The sequence below is a fragment of the Eptatretus burgeri genome, chromosome 8 (assembly GCF_056783735.1).
Source record: "Eptatretus burgeri isolate ZD-2024b chromosome 8, Ebu_testis_v1, whole genome shotgun sequence".
Classification (NCBI taxonomy): Eukaryota; Metazoa; Chordata; class Myxini; order Myxiniformes; family Myxinidae; genus Eptatretus; species Eptatretus burgeri.
The window spans coordinates 93030649-93048495 of NC_140968.1; the positions used below are offsets into that span (position 1 = coordinate 93030649).

The 17847-nt window shown below is 39.8% G+C and overlaps 1 protein-coding gene across 5 annotated transcripts in view; it reads right to left on the bottom strand.

The window, feature by feature from the left end:
• The window catches only part of PITPNC1 (phosphatidylinositol transfer protein cytoplasmic 1), a 230533-nt gene that overhangs the window by 49982 nt on the left and 162704 nt on the right, over positions 1–17847 (bottom strand). For 4 of the 5 annotated variants that reach the window (XM_085893020.1, XM_085893019.1, XM_085893018.1 and 1 more), the window contains exon 2: positions 1674–1822. In XM_085893020.1, coding sequence (XP_085749146.1) covers positions 1674–1822 — 149 coding nt within the window. Of the gene's footprint in view, positions 1–1673; positions 9255–17847 lie in introns of those variants that run through there. The other variant, XM_085893017.1, reaches the window with a different exon arrangement.

A 17847-nucleotide genomic window follows, 5' to 3' on the forward strand; every position in this document is an offset into this window, starting at 1 on the left:
ACCAAGTTTCATCCGAATCCGTCCACAAATTTTTGAGATATCCTACACACAGACAGAAAAACAGATTTAAAAAAATAAACAAACAAACAGACAGTGAGGGGTGAAAACAAAACCTCCTTCACCTTCTGTCGTGGAGGTAATGATCTGATGCATTTTGTGGGGCAATAAGTCGTAAAGCTTGTTTCCCAAAACATCATTTATTTGTTGTTTCCCTCAAGTATGTTGGTCTCACTTCATTACTAAGGTATAAAAGTATGCATGCATGAGATGTAGATGGCCCCGACGTCTGACCCCAACCAAGGGTGAACTCCAATTTCACAGGTCAATGACTGTAAGGCTATCAACTAAACAAATCTGCATCACCTTATTCTTAAAATGATTCAAGGTATATTTTCAAACGTTCTTGCAATTTGTCTTTGGTCATTTTTTTGGCCCTGATACAACACTCTCTTTGTTTCCTTTTGCATGTCATTTGGATGTCAAATCATTTTCAATAATTTATCTACTTGAGTACCAGATGTTGTGCTGAACTCTCAATTTGGTTGGAAAATCTAGACTTGAAACAAACACGAAGGCATCTTCTTCTATTTCTTCTTCTTCTTGTTCTTCTTCTTCTTCTTCTTCTTCTTCTTCTTCTTCTTCTTCTTGTTCTTCTTCTTCTTCTTCTTCTTCTTCTTCTTCTTCTTCTTCTTCTTCTTCTTCTTCTTCTTCTTCTTCTTCTTCTTCTTCTTCTTCTTCTTCTTCTTCTTCTTCTTCTTCTTCTCCTTCCATATGCACACATGTCTGTGGGTAGCATCATTGGCTGAGCAATGAGGCTGTGTCACTGGTGGAATGCCCAATGTAGGTTATAGCAGGAATTTTGTAATTTGTTCAGGGTGCTGGCAATAGCTCACCTCCTCATCACAAAGGACACTGTGGGATATTTAAGGTCCACCAACTAACGCCAACAGAGGGGACACACCAGTCTAATGCCAGTCAGAGGACAGCACACACTGATGCCTCAGAAGTTCTCTGTGTTCTTCGATTGCATTCAGCTTCATACACAGATTCCTCCAGACAAAAATGTCTTTCTTTCGAGAATATCTAGTTCCTTTTGCAATTTTCCAAAATCCAATTTCATGAAGTAGAAACAGTACAGTACGTTATTGAGTTGTTCAGGTGTTGTCTGTAATGGAGTTTGATGGCACTTCGCTAAATCAGTGGATGACAGAATATCGACAGTACCGAGTGCAAGAATGATTTTCCTGGCACTCACTGAAACAAAGTGGGTCCCATGACATCACATCATATCCTGAGCTGTCAGAGAATAGAGGCAGCACACTCATCTCTGAGCTGTCTGGTCTGGGTGCAAATGCAATTCCCAACTCGTCTATAAAATCATCCTGGTGTTTCACAGGCAGAGCTCAACATCAATAAATGGACCGGCTTTAGGGGGGGGGGGGACGTTAAACCGGCTGTCCCACCTGCTTTGAAGACACAACTGCACCTTACAAAAAGGGTAGGTCACTGTGTGTCAGTATGCCATCCAAATCATACATTCCTTCCCTAGTTCAGATGGACTCCTCATCAGTAGCAAAGAATGGTGGGCAAGTAAAGATGCAACCCCTCCGATTTTAGAGGTAGAGCTTTCTTTCCAAGGCAAGTGAGTTATTGAAGAATGTATTGAAACAAACCTGGAGAGATGGAGCCTTTTTTCCGTGTACTGGCCCTCTCCATGTTCGGGGTCATCATGGTGTTCATTCTTGATAACCTCCACCCCCTCTCCTCGGTTACTTTGCTCGTGGCTGTGCTTACTGATCATGTACAGTTGTCCCACTTGGTACTGCAAAGCGACAGAGGTAAAACAAGTTGTATCCATTAGAGGGCTTTCCAGTGCATGTAATAATGCTCACTGCTCATAAGAGGTCACTCACTGCTCATGCTTTAAACAAATCACATTTCATCAGTTTATAAACTCTCACTCCATTTTCATAACACAATATTCCAGGAGTCAGAGTTTCAATGGGATTGATGGTGTACACCTCTGCTCTGCTATATTATGTTTTTGATATTTTTCAAAGACTGCATTCAGACTTAAACTTCAGCAGTACAAGGGTTTCTTTTAATACGCTCGTGCAAACTCCGTGTATTATGTGCATCATGTTCCGTGTCGTATTACAGCGTCATTATCATCAGCTGCATCGAGTAAACAGAAGGAAGGGTTGTTCAGACTTTATTGTGTTAGATTATACATGATGAGAAAAATGCAAGCAGTGTGAACGAAAATAACACTGAAATGATCAACTTTCTTCTGACATGTCTATGAAAGAGAGATTAAATGCAATGGTCAGTGAAACTCTTCGGACAACTACATAACTGCTCATCACGATAAGAAAAAGTGACACATACATCACATTATGTACATGACAGCGAATAAACTTTCATTATGACCTTATGAAGTGTCTGGTCGATGTTTAATAGACACACAATTGAATTTTGAAGTATTGTATGAAACTGTGAAGAACACTTTAAGCGAATGGATGCCATAAAATCATTTATAGATTCTGTGTGGTTGGTCTATGTGACATTTTTCATGACAACAAATGCACTGTCACACATGAGGAGTACAGGATAGTTAGTAAAGTGTAAGGCCTTAGAATGGACTTGTGCTCGTGTAGGATAGATCATTTTTGCCTGTTATAAGAACTTCCTGTTCAGGTTAAGTCATCCTGTTTTTGTGCGCCATTGGAAGAGCTTTCCGTTGTGTGCGATTGAGCGGTTAGTTAGACTTAAAGGTCCACAGACACAGAAAAACACATTTTTGATGTGGTTCTACAGATTTTAAAGTAATACACGAACTGAACGTGGGCTTTAATTATAATAATTTTTGAGGTGTTACAGTTAAAAAGCAAACCCGTTGAGTACTGCCCCTAAAAATTCCTGATAAACTGCCATGACATAATTGAGGGAAAGATTGTCAGCACGCGATGGATAATGGCCGCACAACTCGCTTCAGACTCGTCAAAAAGTGAATTTGATGAATAATTTTCTGATCAAGAACCCCCCAGATTACAGCGATCGTCAAAATTATTATGTCGAAGGTGCTGTCAGACTGTACAAGTATGAACCCAAGGTCGAGATAATGTCATGGTAGGGGCAGGGCCAATGAAGCATTTGTGGGGGAGGGGCAGGACCAATCGAGTGTAGTAAAAGGGCATCAAATAACATTAAAGGGCACCTTCCTTCAAAGGACTTTCTTTCCAAGCTCTTTATTGAAGAAAAGAACAATGATTCAGCGTTAAGTGGCGCCATATCTATTAAATAAACCCAACATTATTTTCTGTATCTGTGGACTATTAAAGGATGTCATGTGATCTGTCCTTTTTATCTGAACTGGCAAGGACCACACAAAGTAAAGTGAAGGGACTCTAGGGAGGGAAATTAACATGAGGTCACCCAGCACATGACACAAAGTTCGCTCGATTCTACCTCCCTCCCTCCTGCGTCGGTGTGAGCCCGAGGATGTAGCGTCACAGCTCGTACCATCAATCTCGTCACCTGGAGCAAGGCTCCCAAGAGGACCCTCCCAATGCTGCAACAGCACAACGTGCTATTGACAAGACTCGCTGGCAAGATTAAGCGCCACATATTTTACAGCCAAGACTACCGTCAAAATGGAACCTCAACTCTTCTGTAAAGAAGATAGCAGCCCAATCTTGTCTTCTGAACCTCAGACGTTGTCGACATCAAGCTAGGCATGCATGTCAATGATGTGGCAACAAAATCGAAGGTTCTACTGGTCGTCATGGTCAGATGTTATTACTTGCAAAACTGTTTCCTGACAGTTCTGGCACTGATTGGTCACATGCCAGGGATGCTGCGAGTTGTCAAACTTGCTGCCTGAACCGATTCCTAATGTGCACCAACCGGATATGGTTATCCTGCCAACATGACATCACATGTGGTCGCACAGAATGTGGAAGGTCTCTGATGTTGACAATTTGTTGAGAACGTCTCCAGTGACTGTATGGTGTTCCGATGTTCCGAGCCACAACATTTTGTGACATTCCTGTCTCAAGCATGCCGATAGCGCATAGAAGTTCCTTTTCGGAAAGGCGTGGCATCACAATTAGGACGTTTAGACGTCCATATAAATGTTTCTCACAGCTGGGATGGTTCACCGAATCGTGCTGCATCGCTTTTTGCTCAGTCCCATATGTAGCATTGTCACGTGTCTCAGTGGATGTGTATGGCAATTTGGGCATGCAGTGCACAGTATGGACGCACAAGTCCCGCATATTCACTGGTAAACTGGGGAACATGTCAAGGCACATGTTGGCTCACCATTATATTGCAAGGCTACATTTCAGTATCATTTCATGTAATTTTTTCATCGTGCACAATAACTTTTTTTGTTGTTAGGATATACAAGCAAATACCACCCGTCGATTCGCTGACGGGAATACTAAAGGGGGGAGGGAGAAAAGGAGGGTGAAAGAGGGAGAGAGGGTGGGGGAGAGAGGGTGGGGGAGAGAGAGCGGGGATAGAGGAGGGGGGGAGTGAGGACAGACAGTGTAAGGTGAGAGGGAGGGAAGGCAGATGTGTGGTGGAACGTTAATTACCACCTGGGCGCATCCAGAGACAAACACCGCCCGGACACGTCTGAAGCCAAGCTGGCCAGAGACAAACACTGTTTAGACATGAACGGAGACAAACCCTATTTGGACACGTCCAGAGAAAAACACCGCCTTGACATAACCAATGTTGTGGATATGTCCAGAGAGAGAGAGAGAGAGAGAGAGAGAGAGAGAGAGAGAGAGAGAGAGAGAGAGAGAGAGAGAGAGAGAGAGATGTTTTATGAACACCACACACAGACACACACACACACACACACACACACAAAGACACACAGACACACAGACACACACACACGTACACTCTTTGCTGATATCAGCAGCAACCCTAAAACCATGAGTACCTTTCACCAAAAAACAACGTTGCATTTATATAGATGTTTCAGGGATGTGTTCACAAACATTAATCTGAATAAAAAGCTGAGTGTGACGGGTGGAAAAAAAAATTCGCTCAGTAATTTAGAAAACATGTTCATACAGCAAAAGGCATGGAAATCGGGTGTTATTTCACAACCCCTCGCTCAGGGTGGCGGAGCACAGACCACTTGCTCAGGGTGGTGGAGCACGGACCACTCGCTCAGGGTGACAGAGCATGAAGCACTCGCTCAGGGTGGCGGAGCACGGACCACTCGCTCAGGGTGGCGGAGCACGGACCACTCGCTCAGGGTGGCGGAGCACGGACCACTCGCTCAGGGTGGTGGAGCACGGACCACTCGCTCAGGGTGGCGGAGCACGGACCACTCGCTCAGGGTGACAGAGCATGAAGCACTTGCTCAGGGTGACGGAGCACGAACCGTTGCACGGTGACAGAGCACGAAGCATTCACTCTGAATGACGTGGTTGTCAAAATCGTCCGCAGCGAGTAAACGATTCACTCAGAAAGATGTAGCAAGGAACCGCTATCGACTGAAAGGCATTCGGCAAGTGGCTTAAGCACTCAAGCAAGTACTCCAATTAAATGGTTGATAAGGAACAGTTGACCAGGCTGTCGCTGCATATCATATAGAATCCCTTTCACTTTAACCCCAGTCTTCATTAACTCCACAAAGCAGTTAATGAAACGAAATTAATTTGTTAAAATAACGATTTTATGCACAAAAGACTTGCAGCTTAATGCATAAAACCATGGAGACATCGCAAAGTTCAATCACTCGTGAAATAGCCATTGCAGATAATCCACCATCTTACCTGCTCATCTGTGCACGTGTCACATGGAACATCGGTTTGGAGTCCTTTTTTTACCGCAAACGTTATAACTTTTTTTACAAAACATCTTTTTTTTTAAACCAGATTTGCTTTAATTCCCTGAAGAGTACCTCGTGAAACCTCCGAAAATATAGACACAGATCTGGCAGACACGATGGATAGGCAGTCCCTCTGTGGGACAGGGTGCATCAGGTCAAGCAATGAATGCATTAAATCATTCAGCTCAATGAAGCTAGTTAACTTTGGCACGTTCTAAATTTTTTGTTCACTCAATATAATTCTCCAAAAGGTAGAAAAAGATAAGTTTAATGCTTTGGAAATTTCACATTTTCTTGTGTATCTATGGAGGAGGAGGAGGAGGAGGAGGAGGAGGAGGAGGAGGGAACATATCCTTGCTTGCTTGCTTAAAGTAAATCGGTATATCGGCTTAGTTGCAAGACTCGTTATTTATTTCAATTATCAGATTTCACAACAGATTTCGACACTTATTTAGTCCAGACGATATCTGATCCTCAAAACTAAAATAATATTTCGATGATATACTTTAATTCGTCCGTGAGAGCAGATCGTGGAAAATAGTATCATATAATGCATAAAATCGCTCTAAGCTCCTAATTTGAAAAGTGTCGACTTACAAAAGCGATGTATACAGTGATTCTTTGCTATGATGAACAGGCATTCGATTATATGAGTGAAGAAAGTGAAAAAAACTTTATCTTTAAGAAATTGTTGTGGCTTGTTCAAAGTCAAGGCATAGTTGAGCTGGCCAAAAAACATGACGGCTTCCCAGTGAAGTTACCCAGGAAACGCCCAAAGACCCCAGAGAGCAAGATGGCCGAGGGTCACCTGATGAAGAATATAATTAAATAAGGCCTTTATTTATCTTCAAAAGGGGTGTTTTACTGAACCCAAAGACCAACATTTCACTCTTGCATTTCCTTGGAGTTTTCTTAGTATGCATGCAAAGTTTCAGCCTGATAGGTTTCATGGTTTTAGAATTGTGGAGGAGACACACTGACACACTGATACACACACACACACAAACACATACACACACACACACACATTTATATTTCCTCGTACAGATTCGATACATGGCAAAAATAGCGCCACCTTTGGTGGTAGCTGGTATTACAAAATCATCTTCCTTTATCTTCTTCATCATATAATGAAACATTCCCAAAGTTATGATATGGAATATGATAAGTTGTCATCAATAAAATTTATTTCAAAAATGACAAAAATTATAAAGTGCATTTCCAAGGATATGCTGCAGCACATTGGTCACCGAAGATGAGCCGAGAAAGGTACTCCCACGAACAGGGCAGGAGTGCTCACTCATACATATGATAATCTAAAATATTCTTTCACCTGATATCTATAAGCAATGCAGTGTGTTTTACGAATATCATCATACCAAGGCCAATCCAAGTCTCTCCATCCATGAAGACCTGAAAAACCAACCTACCTCCCATGTCAAATCATGCAAGCCATTCTGGAGCATGGCCGGGGCCCTCAATGACTTCATAGGGTTTGACATACGAGAGTAATGGCAATGGTGCTGGCAAAATAATAACATCACAAACACCCGATTCTCAATACGACAAAAGAGACTCCTGGATTTTATATACCCCAAAAATAATGGTGCACATTAAACCAGATTCACACATCGCATGCTCAGATGACTCACCACCTGCACAAACGGAAAAATCGAGGAAAGCCCAGCATGCGACTGTAGAAACCCTGATCAAACGATGTACCACGTAGTTAACCACGACAAATTGTGAAAATTCAGCAGGGGCATTGAAGCAATATATGCAGCCACAAATGATACCGTTATTTGACTGTTAACCAGGATTTGGATTTTTGATTTGCTATTCGTCAAGCCATATGCAAGAAGAATAATATGTACATTGACTTTAAATGCAATAATTCATCTGAAACTGTTATAATAGTTTGTTTATATTTCATCACTCTAATCAAAGGATTCAACTACTGGTAAGCAAATCACTTTTAGTAGGATCTGCTATACACATACACGTCATTATGCAGCGCATGCTAGCTTTAACACACAGAAAATTATTCAGACATCGGCCTTTTTATAACCGTGGTGTTACACACTGCTGACAAATGTTGTTTTGGCTTCCTATGTCATCCTAACAGGGTCGAGCCAAGATTTACTAGTTTATGTCCCATAGTAGTTTGATCTGGATATCTTGAATCAGAGTGGTGTGCACTTTTATAGATTATGATCTGATTCATCGCGTTAAGTATGAGGGCATGTTGGTGAAAAGCATCATCAGTCGGTGGCAGACTTCTTAAATCTGCTCTCTGTTACAGCAACTCAAAAATATGGGCTCTTCGGATGCTTAAGCAGTTGAAACCGACACGTCAGTATAATTTTACAATGAACAGCCTCCTTTTTTTTTGTATACCTTGTCGAGGCTTGTATGAGACCTAACACACAATGCACAGCAAGGAGGGCATGAGACAAGAGGGGTGGGAGTGGGAAGGACAAAACAGTGGGGAACAGAGACATAAGGAGATCTGTGGAAGGGAGAGGGATGGGGTGGGGAACACAAAATGGACATTACAGGGACTTTCAGGAAAGAAAGCAGGGAATTTGAAGGAGGTGGGTTTGGGGTGGATTAACAAGGGTAGAAAAGATCGACGATTTGGATGGGGGACAATAAGGGGTGGTGGTGAACAGCTGTTATGAAGGCCTGGAGGGAAGAATGGGATTGAACAGAGTGAGGGAGTTTATTCCAAAGGCGGGAAAAAAGGAATGAAAGCGTGAAGGTGAGCAGTGATTCATGATTTTGGTAGTTTTACCAAAAGGGGGTTGCTGGCGGATCTTGAGCGCCCTGCGGAAATGTGGTGGGGACAAATCGCAGACAGAGCAGGGGAGGTGAGACCGGAGAGGAGACGGTAGAAGACAGAAAGACCACCGACCTACCTGCGGTGGGAGAGTGAGAGGCCCAAAGACTCAGCAGTCGAGGATAAATGGGGCTTCTGAGGAAACCATTCAAATGAATGGGAGAAAAGGGAAAAACTTTCTGACTCAAATCCCAAAAGCCTAAAATAGGAGACTAATTTTCACCCCCTCACATACAAGCATATGTAAAATTGAGACTGGCTCAAGCCCCAAAAGCTTAAAATAGGAGACTAATTTCCTCCCCCTCCATACAAGCAAATGTAAAATTGAGACTTACTGATTAAAACACTTCTTTCCTTTCATATTTTCATTCCACTCAAAGAGCAAACCCATGAATATTTGTCCATGTTCTCCTTTAGGAAATAAATTGTTGTTGTTCGTCTTTCGGCTGCTCCCGTTAGGGGTCACCACAGCGGATCATCCGTTATGATCCGCATACTGATTTGGCATAGGTTTTATGCCGGATGCCCTTCCTAACGCAACCCTAGTCGCCTCTAACGACACAGGGATAAGGATTGGGTTTCGCCATGATTCCGGGCTGCCCTACACCCTCTCATAGTGCAGAGCCCAGTGCAGAGCTCCCGTCCTCAAGCGATCCTCCAACCAGCCAGATTACAGGCGCACACCACTACGCCCGGTTCCTTCAGGCAATAAATTAATTTTCCTATTATATTCACTTTATCTCTTCAAGCATGAAGTAAAAGTCTGTTTGGGTGAGTTTCGTAAAATGGGGAAGTGTTTTTAGAACACAGACATGCCATGAAAATGAGGAAGTATTCTGTGCTCTTGTCTCTCATGGTTATATTTTATATCATCAGAACACTAACAGAACAAAGTTGAGTTAAAAACAGCTTTTAAACGTAGGTTTTATCAAAAATCATTCAAAGCAAGATGTTTCATTTTCGTGTGAAAACGAGTCAGTTTTGAAGTCAGCCAAGCTGCCTCACACGAACCAAGCCAAAAAAATTCCAAAGTCATTTCCGATGTGGGAACACATCCTGGAAAAAACATTCTTGTGAAATCTCCCATTATGTCATCAAGTTGCTTATTTAAACCAACTTGTGTGCCGTTTGTGTTTTATTATGAAAATGGAGCGTTCAGATTCTTACTACAACCTTGCAGATCAATCGTTTTAACAAGATGACAGGTGAGACCTTAACCCAATTCATTATTTGTTGTTTAAAACAGAATTAAATCACAATACAACCAATAATTATTGTGTCTTTTTTCCAACAGGTTGTCCCCAATAAGAACATCGTTAATAACTGATGTTGAAAATGAGTTATTTGAATATAATGAGGAATGGATAACCTATAATTAAGAGAGTCCAGCAGATCAATATATACCACATCATCCTTATTTTCCATAACCAATGGTTGATCAAAATACTTTGATTCATCCCTCACAGTTGAACCTTGTTTTCCATCTTTTGTTAGAAGAAACATTAATCTCAGAGTTAGTTTTACAGGGGGTTGAGCAGAACTCAAGAGCCTTAATTCATCATTAAATATCAATACCTTTTCTTGAAGATGAAATATTGCTGGTTGTTCTGTTGGAATGAGTCCTGCTTTGGTTTTGGAATCTTCTAAATATTCATTGTTTTGAAGAGCATTCACAACAGAATAAGGGGGTTGATTAATCTCTTCCAGTTGTTGAAATAATCCTTCATCATCATCTTCTAATTCTCCTATCTGCTCGAATTCTTCCTCCGTCATTTGACTGAAATCTTTTAACATTTGAAGTTTTTTAGGAGTATATTCTATTGTGGGAACTGTGGAAGCATCTATAATTTTTTCTTGGGAACTTTTTTAAAGTGGTTTAAAAAATTTATCTTGTTTTCTTTCAAATGCTTCTTCACCCATTAGTTTCTGTCTGCATTTCTTCTTTATGTCTTCCTGTTGTTTTACAACTTTTGAAACCAACTCTTGATGCTCCTTAAATCTTCTTCCTCTTTCTTTCGCATCCATTTATTTATTTGGAAAATATCATTCACTGAATTATAAAGGTCAACAGGGAAATTTTCCTTTTCTTCATCATTAAAGTAGATGTGTTCAAATAAATTATTTTCTTTAAATATTTCATCAAATTCTTTATTAACTTTAATACAAGTTGTAATTTCTTCTTCACTAAGACTTGTATCTCTGCTTTTCATGTGTTTGCATTGAGTTTCCTCATCAACATCAAAACCGAATGAAAAATCTTAACCCCATTACCACTCAGATGTTTAATATAATTTGTCTCATTCCTTCTGGATTAGTTTCTAATATCGCAAGGCCACCAGATTTTAGTTTCTTTAACTCACTCTTACAATGTGAATATTTTGTTGTACCAAGAGAAAGTTCCTCAAATATTTGACCTTCACTGCACAATCGCATATGTTCCTCCACTGAAATGTAGTAATAATCTTCACCTTCTACTTCTCCAGGTCTTATTGCTCTAGTTGTTGTTGATACAATGCGTATCACGGGGTGTTTTTTAAGCAAATTAAAAATATTCTCATTTGTACTGTACAAGAACCTTGATTTATGAAAGTTTTTTTCCAGAAGCAGATTTACCCACAAGATTTATAATAATAGTTGTCATAAATATGTAATTGTTTCTAAAATAAAAAAATATATATCCCTTAATATCTCATCTTGTTTCACAACAATATATTTCTATTTTTCAGTCGTGTGCTTCATATACTCCCCAAATTCCTTTTTACTACATAATGTAGAACAATTGTCTCTCCAAAAATTGTTCGTATCTATTGAATTTAACTAGAATAAAATAAAAGTATTAGCATTGTTTCTTATTGAGCGACGAGGGAGTTGAAAGTATGATTGACGAAGATAAATACAATAACAAGAAGAATGCCTCCCTCTTGTGTAGTAGCTATCCATTACCGTTTGGTTTCTCTCATTAACACAATCATCAAAGATAACAAGGTTCTTTTTTGATTTATCCAAATCTTGGGGAGAAGGTATATCATCCGTATTATCACTAAGAATACAAGTTATTGGTTTTGATTTATTTTTATATCTCTGTGTATCACAAAATAGTTGTATTATATCTTCAATGTTGGAATCATTTAGCTTGTTTTGAAGTTTAAATAAACCGATTATATGTTATTTTTGAAGACCAGCATTAAAACCTTGTGAGAGTAATTGATACTCAGGTTGAAAACTTGACTTTGTGAAAATTATTAAATTATCATAATCTAAAAAGTTGGGAGTAAGGAGCATCTTTAAAAGTAAGCAGGTTTTTCCACATCTGCTTGAACCAACTATGAGACATCTTCATGAATTTGGAAGATTTTTATGGTTGTTAAATTTTATCTTATTTTCCCAAATGGGTAAAAAATCATTCATTTATATATTTGGAAAACAGGTTATTTAATTTATTATTGGCTTTTTTAGAAACTCTATATTTTATCCTAAGTTCGGGTTTAATTTCAAGATAATGCATTATTTTATTTATACGATATCTTGTGTTGATATTTCCCAGAAAATGACAATCGTAAATAATATATAACACAACAATCCTTTGAACATTTCTATAATACGTTCAGTTTCTTCCATTGTAAGGAAAGGTGTGTTTTCACCCTCATACTTTACATTCATTTATCGAATCAATCTTGTAAAGTAATTCATTTTTGGAATAAATCTAAAAGAATTATATTCCTTTTTATATTTTTTATTATCATTAATTAGAAGATAATCACAGAATATACATTGTTGAAAGGCTTTTGACTCTGTGTTTAATCCCACTCAATCACATGCAGCAGAATTCTTAAATTTGTCATATGGAGAATCAGGAATTTTAGGAGACTCAAAATCTAGTAAACTATTCATTTTTTAAAGTAAAACTTTACTTAAACTAAAATTAAACTTCGGTATTTTCATTGGTACTTTCACAAGCATCTATGAAACTACTTTCATAACTATCGTTTGAACACAAACTCTTGGTATCATAACTGTCATCACTCTCATAATCTTCAAAATCTTCAGTTGAATAATGACTCATATTTAATTAGGAGAAAAAATATAACCATCCATATCTATATACTTTTTTTCATTAACAGATTCAACTGCGACATTTTTTTATATTAAAGGTGATTTTAAAATGATCCTTAACTACAATTGAATGAAATGTCATTTCACCTGATATATTAACACCCTTTATTTAATCAGGATTTACATCTTTAGGGTTGTTGAAAAAAATACAAATTTCTCCTTGCATATTACAGATAGTCTTCTCTTTTCTTTCTAAAGCTTCATCCATAAGGTTTTTCTTTCTTGATACGTTTTTTTTGTTTCATTGCTTTTTCTAGTTTTGAATATATTGCCAGAAGGAGAGGATAAACTTTTGTTAGAGCTACTTTAATTGACGTTCTTCCAGATATACTAAAAGCCCTTCCACTGAAGGAAATTGAAGAACTCATATTATTCACCATAATTGTTTTCATCCAATAGTTGTTATGTTGTTCTTCTTTCGGCTGCTCCCGTTAGGGGTCACCACAGCGGATCATCCGGTATGATCCGCATACTGATTTGGCACAGGTTTTATGCCAGATGCCCTTCCTGACGCAACCCTGGTCGCCTCTTTCGACACAGGGATAAGGATTGGGTTTCGCCATGATTCCAGGCTGCTCAACACCCTCTCATAGCGCGGCCCCGCGCAGAGCGCCCGTCCTCAAGCGATCCTCCAACCCAAGCCTCTGAGTAGCCGGATTACAGGCGCACGCCACTACGCCCGGTCGCATCCAATAGTTGTTATATTTATCTTTATTCAATTTTACATCCTTGACATATTTCTCAGTTATTTTTACAAATGATCTGGCCGGTTAAGTTAAGCCCCCCGACCCAATTGTGGTGGACAGGCGGTTAACACCGACCAGCCCCGATTGCCGAGCGGTTTTCTTTCGGAGGCGGACACGTGATCTTCAGAGATTATGGCGTGCACGGGAGGGGCATTGACGGCACGGGCAGAGTGATGGAAGCACAGCACAAGTGGTTTATACTTGAACCCACAACAGATACATGGACACAGCAACTTAAAACAAACGCAGGGATTTAATGAAAATTGATAAACATTTCAAGGGGTGATGATTCAAAATGTAATTATATATGATGGAAACTAAAGCCGAAAGTTGAGGCGCCTCTTCCCACGGACTTAAATACAGACAAGAGTAAAATGAAAGAAAAGCAAATCCCCCTTTATGCTGGTACTTAGCTTGGTCCAGAGATGGTCTCCATTGAACTTTGCGATTGTGGGAAGATTTGCAACTTCATCCTGCGTGGGAAGATACGCCCCAAAAATGGCGCTGAGCTGCACTCTGGGAGGGAAACATACGTGAGGTAATTTGTGAGGCGGTCTTCAATGCCAGGCTCAGAAACCACTGTGCAGCCTCTTTGTCGACCGCTCTTACTGATGCTACTGCTTTGCAGAATGGTGCCGTCTCTTTCAGTGATATACATGAGGCTTTGAGGTCCGTCTCTCACGATGAGCCAAGAGTCAACGGCCAGCATCTTGCTCCACCACACAACAAATTCGCCAGCATGAACACGAGATTCGCGCAGCCATTTCGTCATGTTGAGAGAACAAAGCGAGATCCTCAGTCCCAGCCACATTCCTCTCACAAATACTGTCTGCTCTTCGAACTTCACCCTTCTTCCATCTGCTCTCTGACGTCACACCCATCAATCATCCACCTCCGGGCGTGGCTTGTTGGCAATAAAACTGGGAAGGCCGGGCTTCTGCCTGCTCAGCACATTTGACTTGTTTGTTGTTATGGTTGTAGTTGTTACAAAAACGCACTTCTTTCATGGCTGGCTTATAAATACAAAAACGCAGGAGAAGGTCACAGGGCCATTTACATACTGGGAAAAATTGGTCTTAATCCCAATCTAATTAACACAGCACCACTCCCGTGTGGTGACACACAACACTTAAGCTCACAGTTTCCCGACTTAATTTACATCGAGATATCTCCTACACTCCACAGGCCAAGCAACTCCATACAATCCTAACTTTGCTTTGAAATTCCTCCAGCGACCTCACAGCCGTAACAATGTGTGTGTGTGTGTGTGTGTGTGTGTGTGTGTGTGTGTGTGTGTGTGTGTGTGTGTGTGTGTGTGTGTGTGTGTGTGTGTGTGTGTGTGTGTGTGTGTGTGTGTGTGTGTGTGCAAAACACCCTGGTGAAGTCAGTGCTTGCACCACTTTTCTCGTCCCCATTCCACTGCTCACACCCCTGACCCGATTGAATTAAAACTGACAAACTATTGGATTGAATTGAGATTGTGTAGATGTAGTGCAAGCTTGATGGGAAGAATCACCACCTTCTGTGTTCACGTTTGTTTTATTGTACTTGGGTTGTGCAGAGGAAGTTTTTAGCCAGCAAAAAAAAAAAGATTAACCGCTCAAAAGTGGGAATGTTATGAGCATTGAACTGCTGGATGGAGTGATTTGAAAACCCCTGGTTGTACTTGCATGGTGCATGGGAAGGTTTTATGGAGTTGGGGGGGGGGGGGTGGGGGAGTTGGGGAGGGGAGGAAAATCACAATCCCTTGGGTTCAGATTTGGGAGAGAACCACAATCCTCTTTATGTAAATGTGTATCGGATAGCGCTACCTGGTTGTAGATGGTATTACAAGTCATAAATCATAAAAGTGAAAGGATTAAACCATCCGTAATGGCTGGTTCTTTCCGAGTACACATAATAACCAGAGTTCGTATGAGCAGATCAAGAGCAGCCCACCTAGGATTCCAAAGCCTGAGGAGTTGGCAATCTTCAAAAAATATCACAAACAAAATAGAGCAGAGGGGTGCACATTCAATCTCCTTTTAGGTCAATATGCTTGTCTTCCCAACTACATAGTTATTTCACTGACAACGATTGGAACTATGGAGTGGCTCACATAAAGTGATCTGTGGTCTTAACAAACTTTGTTGGCATTTCCAGCGCTGACCACTGATCCAATGTGATAGGGTATGAATATATCTCATTTATCTTTAAACAATTTCAGATCAACATAATTTTGAGAAATCTCATAAAAAGCATTATTCTGGACTGGAGCACCGAAGCGTCAATCCGTTTAAAAAGCCCTCTCAGCTTTAAACCTTCTCGGATATGTAATTGAAGACATCGGTGAAGCCTCACTCGTGGCTTTTCCATTGAGAACACCAACTGAAATGGCAAGATCGCATTATGGAAAAAGCACTTACCAGTATTTTTTAAATAAGATCATTCACCAGCTTGCGTGGATGAATGTGGACCATTTGTACCATTATATTTTTCAAGAAATGCCACATGAATGTGCTTCTCAATAACAAATTAAGCTCTTGAACTCGGTTTTAACCTTCAGATACCAAAATTATAGCAATTTGTCATTTTTCTTTATCATTGCGAACATAAAGTCAAGACTCTTGAATGAATTGTGGGGTATTCATGTGGCATTGACTGATATCATATGTTCTTGAACCTTTTCTTTGATCTTTTCTCTCTTTTCATTTCTTCTTCTGACAGGGGTGGATTGGCACGTATGGACGTCAAAACAATTATTGGTGGGATAGGAGCTACATGTAGGTTTCAATGGTTGCAAACATAATTGCACCAGCACAACTCTCTGAGGAGACTAAGTGAATTGGCATGGTCAAAAATGATCAAAGTAAATTTGATTTTAATCTTATTAAACCTGAATATTTACTCATGCCACAGCTGTATGCCAGGAGCGTGAATATTGCAATCATTCATTCGGTATTTGTCTGTTTGTCGGCAAAATTAATGGACAATGATGGCAGCAAGAATCGCCAAATATGGCACAGAGCTTTATATTTTGAATGTTTGAGACTAGTTTTACTTTGAGCTCGCAAGGAAAAATATAAAAGGAAAATTAGTACAGAACTGTATTTACTCACACCGTGGCCACACAACAGTTTAGATTAGTGCCCTCTGGGGCGGCATTGCACAAAGGTAAAAGGAACTGCGTGAGTCAACACCCCCATTGAATGCATTCTGGTTTCTTATGTGTTTATTGCCCAGCACACATGAAGTGAAAAAAAGCAGGGTGAAATAATTGGTTCATTTCTGTTTGTCTGTCTAAAACCATCAGTTTATGATCAAGGACGAACGTAATTTCAATTGAATGTTATATTTTGAACATTAATTGGAACATGAATCGGAAAATGAACCTGAAGTTGAACAGTACTGTACTTTGGCTCTGAATTTGTCCCGATCATATACAAGCAGAGTGGAATGAGATCATTTTTTTTTTACTCTGTCTGCCTGCCTGCCTGCCTGGCAGTCAAACAAAATTGAAAATCATGACAAACAGGAAACTTCCTGTTTTTAAGGACTTCATAAAGGACATAAACAGCAGGCATAAAGTGCTGATGGAACATGTTAAATAAGCTGGTGTAGAAGACACTGCACCAATATCGGTAAACTTCTGGAATTTTCTTCTTCGACCTTTTAAGTCTATTTTGTTTCAATTGAATTGTATGCTTGAACACTGAAGAACACATCACCTTTTTGCCATTTTCAAAACCCTTCCGTCTAGCAGTAATTGGACCTGTTAAATAAGGTGGTGAGTAGGGTAAGAATACTGATTCTGGCTCACTTTTCCCCATGTAAATGAATGGGGGATTTTCAGTGATTCATATTTTTTTTCCCTAAAAATAAACCCCCCTTTTTATCCCAAGGTATATTTATTTGTCTCCCCTTTTAACCTGGAGGTTGAACCTCATTGAATTGAACAGCTCACTCATTGAACCTATAAAGATTTGTTCATTCTCAAATTCCTTCAATAGTTTAATTTTCTTTGCACAATAATCCCCATCTAAAATATTGACAAACAAAACATTTGAATCTTTATATTTTTTAAGATACCCCATTTGTGCCATTACGAAATGATAAACTTCTCTTAATGCTCTCATCTGACCACCTCCTGAGCCACATATCATTTTGAGATTATAGTAAATTGTTTTTTCATTGTTCAATTGATAACCATCAAAGTTTTCAGTCCATTCAAGGATATTCATTTTTCTCTTTACATCCTCTAACTTACTAGTTTTTAAATTAATTCGCTTATTTGTTTTATTTACCTTTGTTTT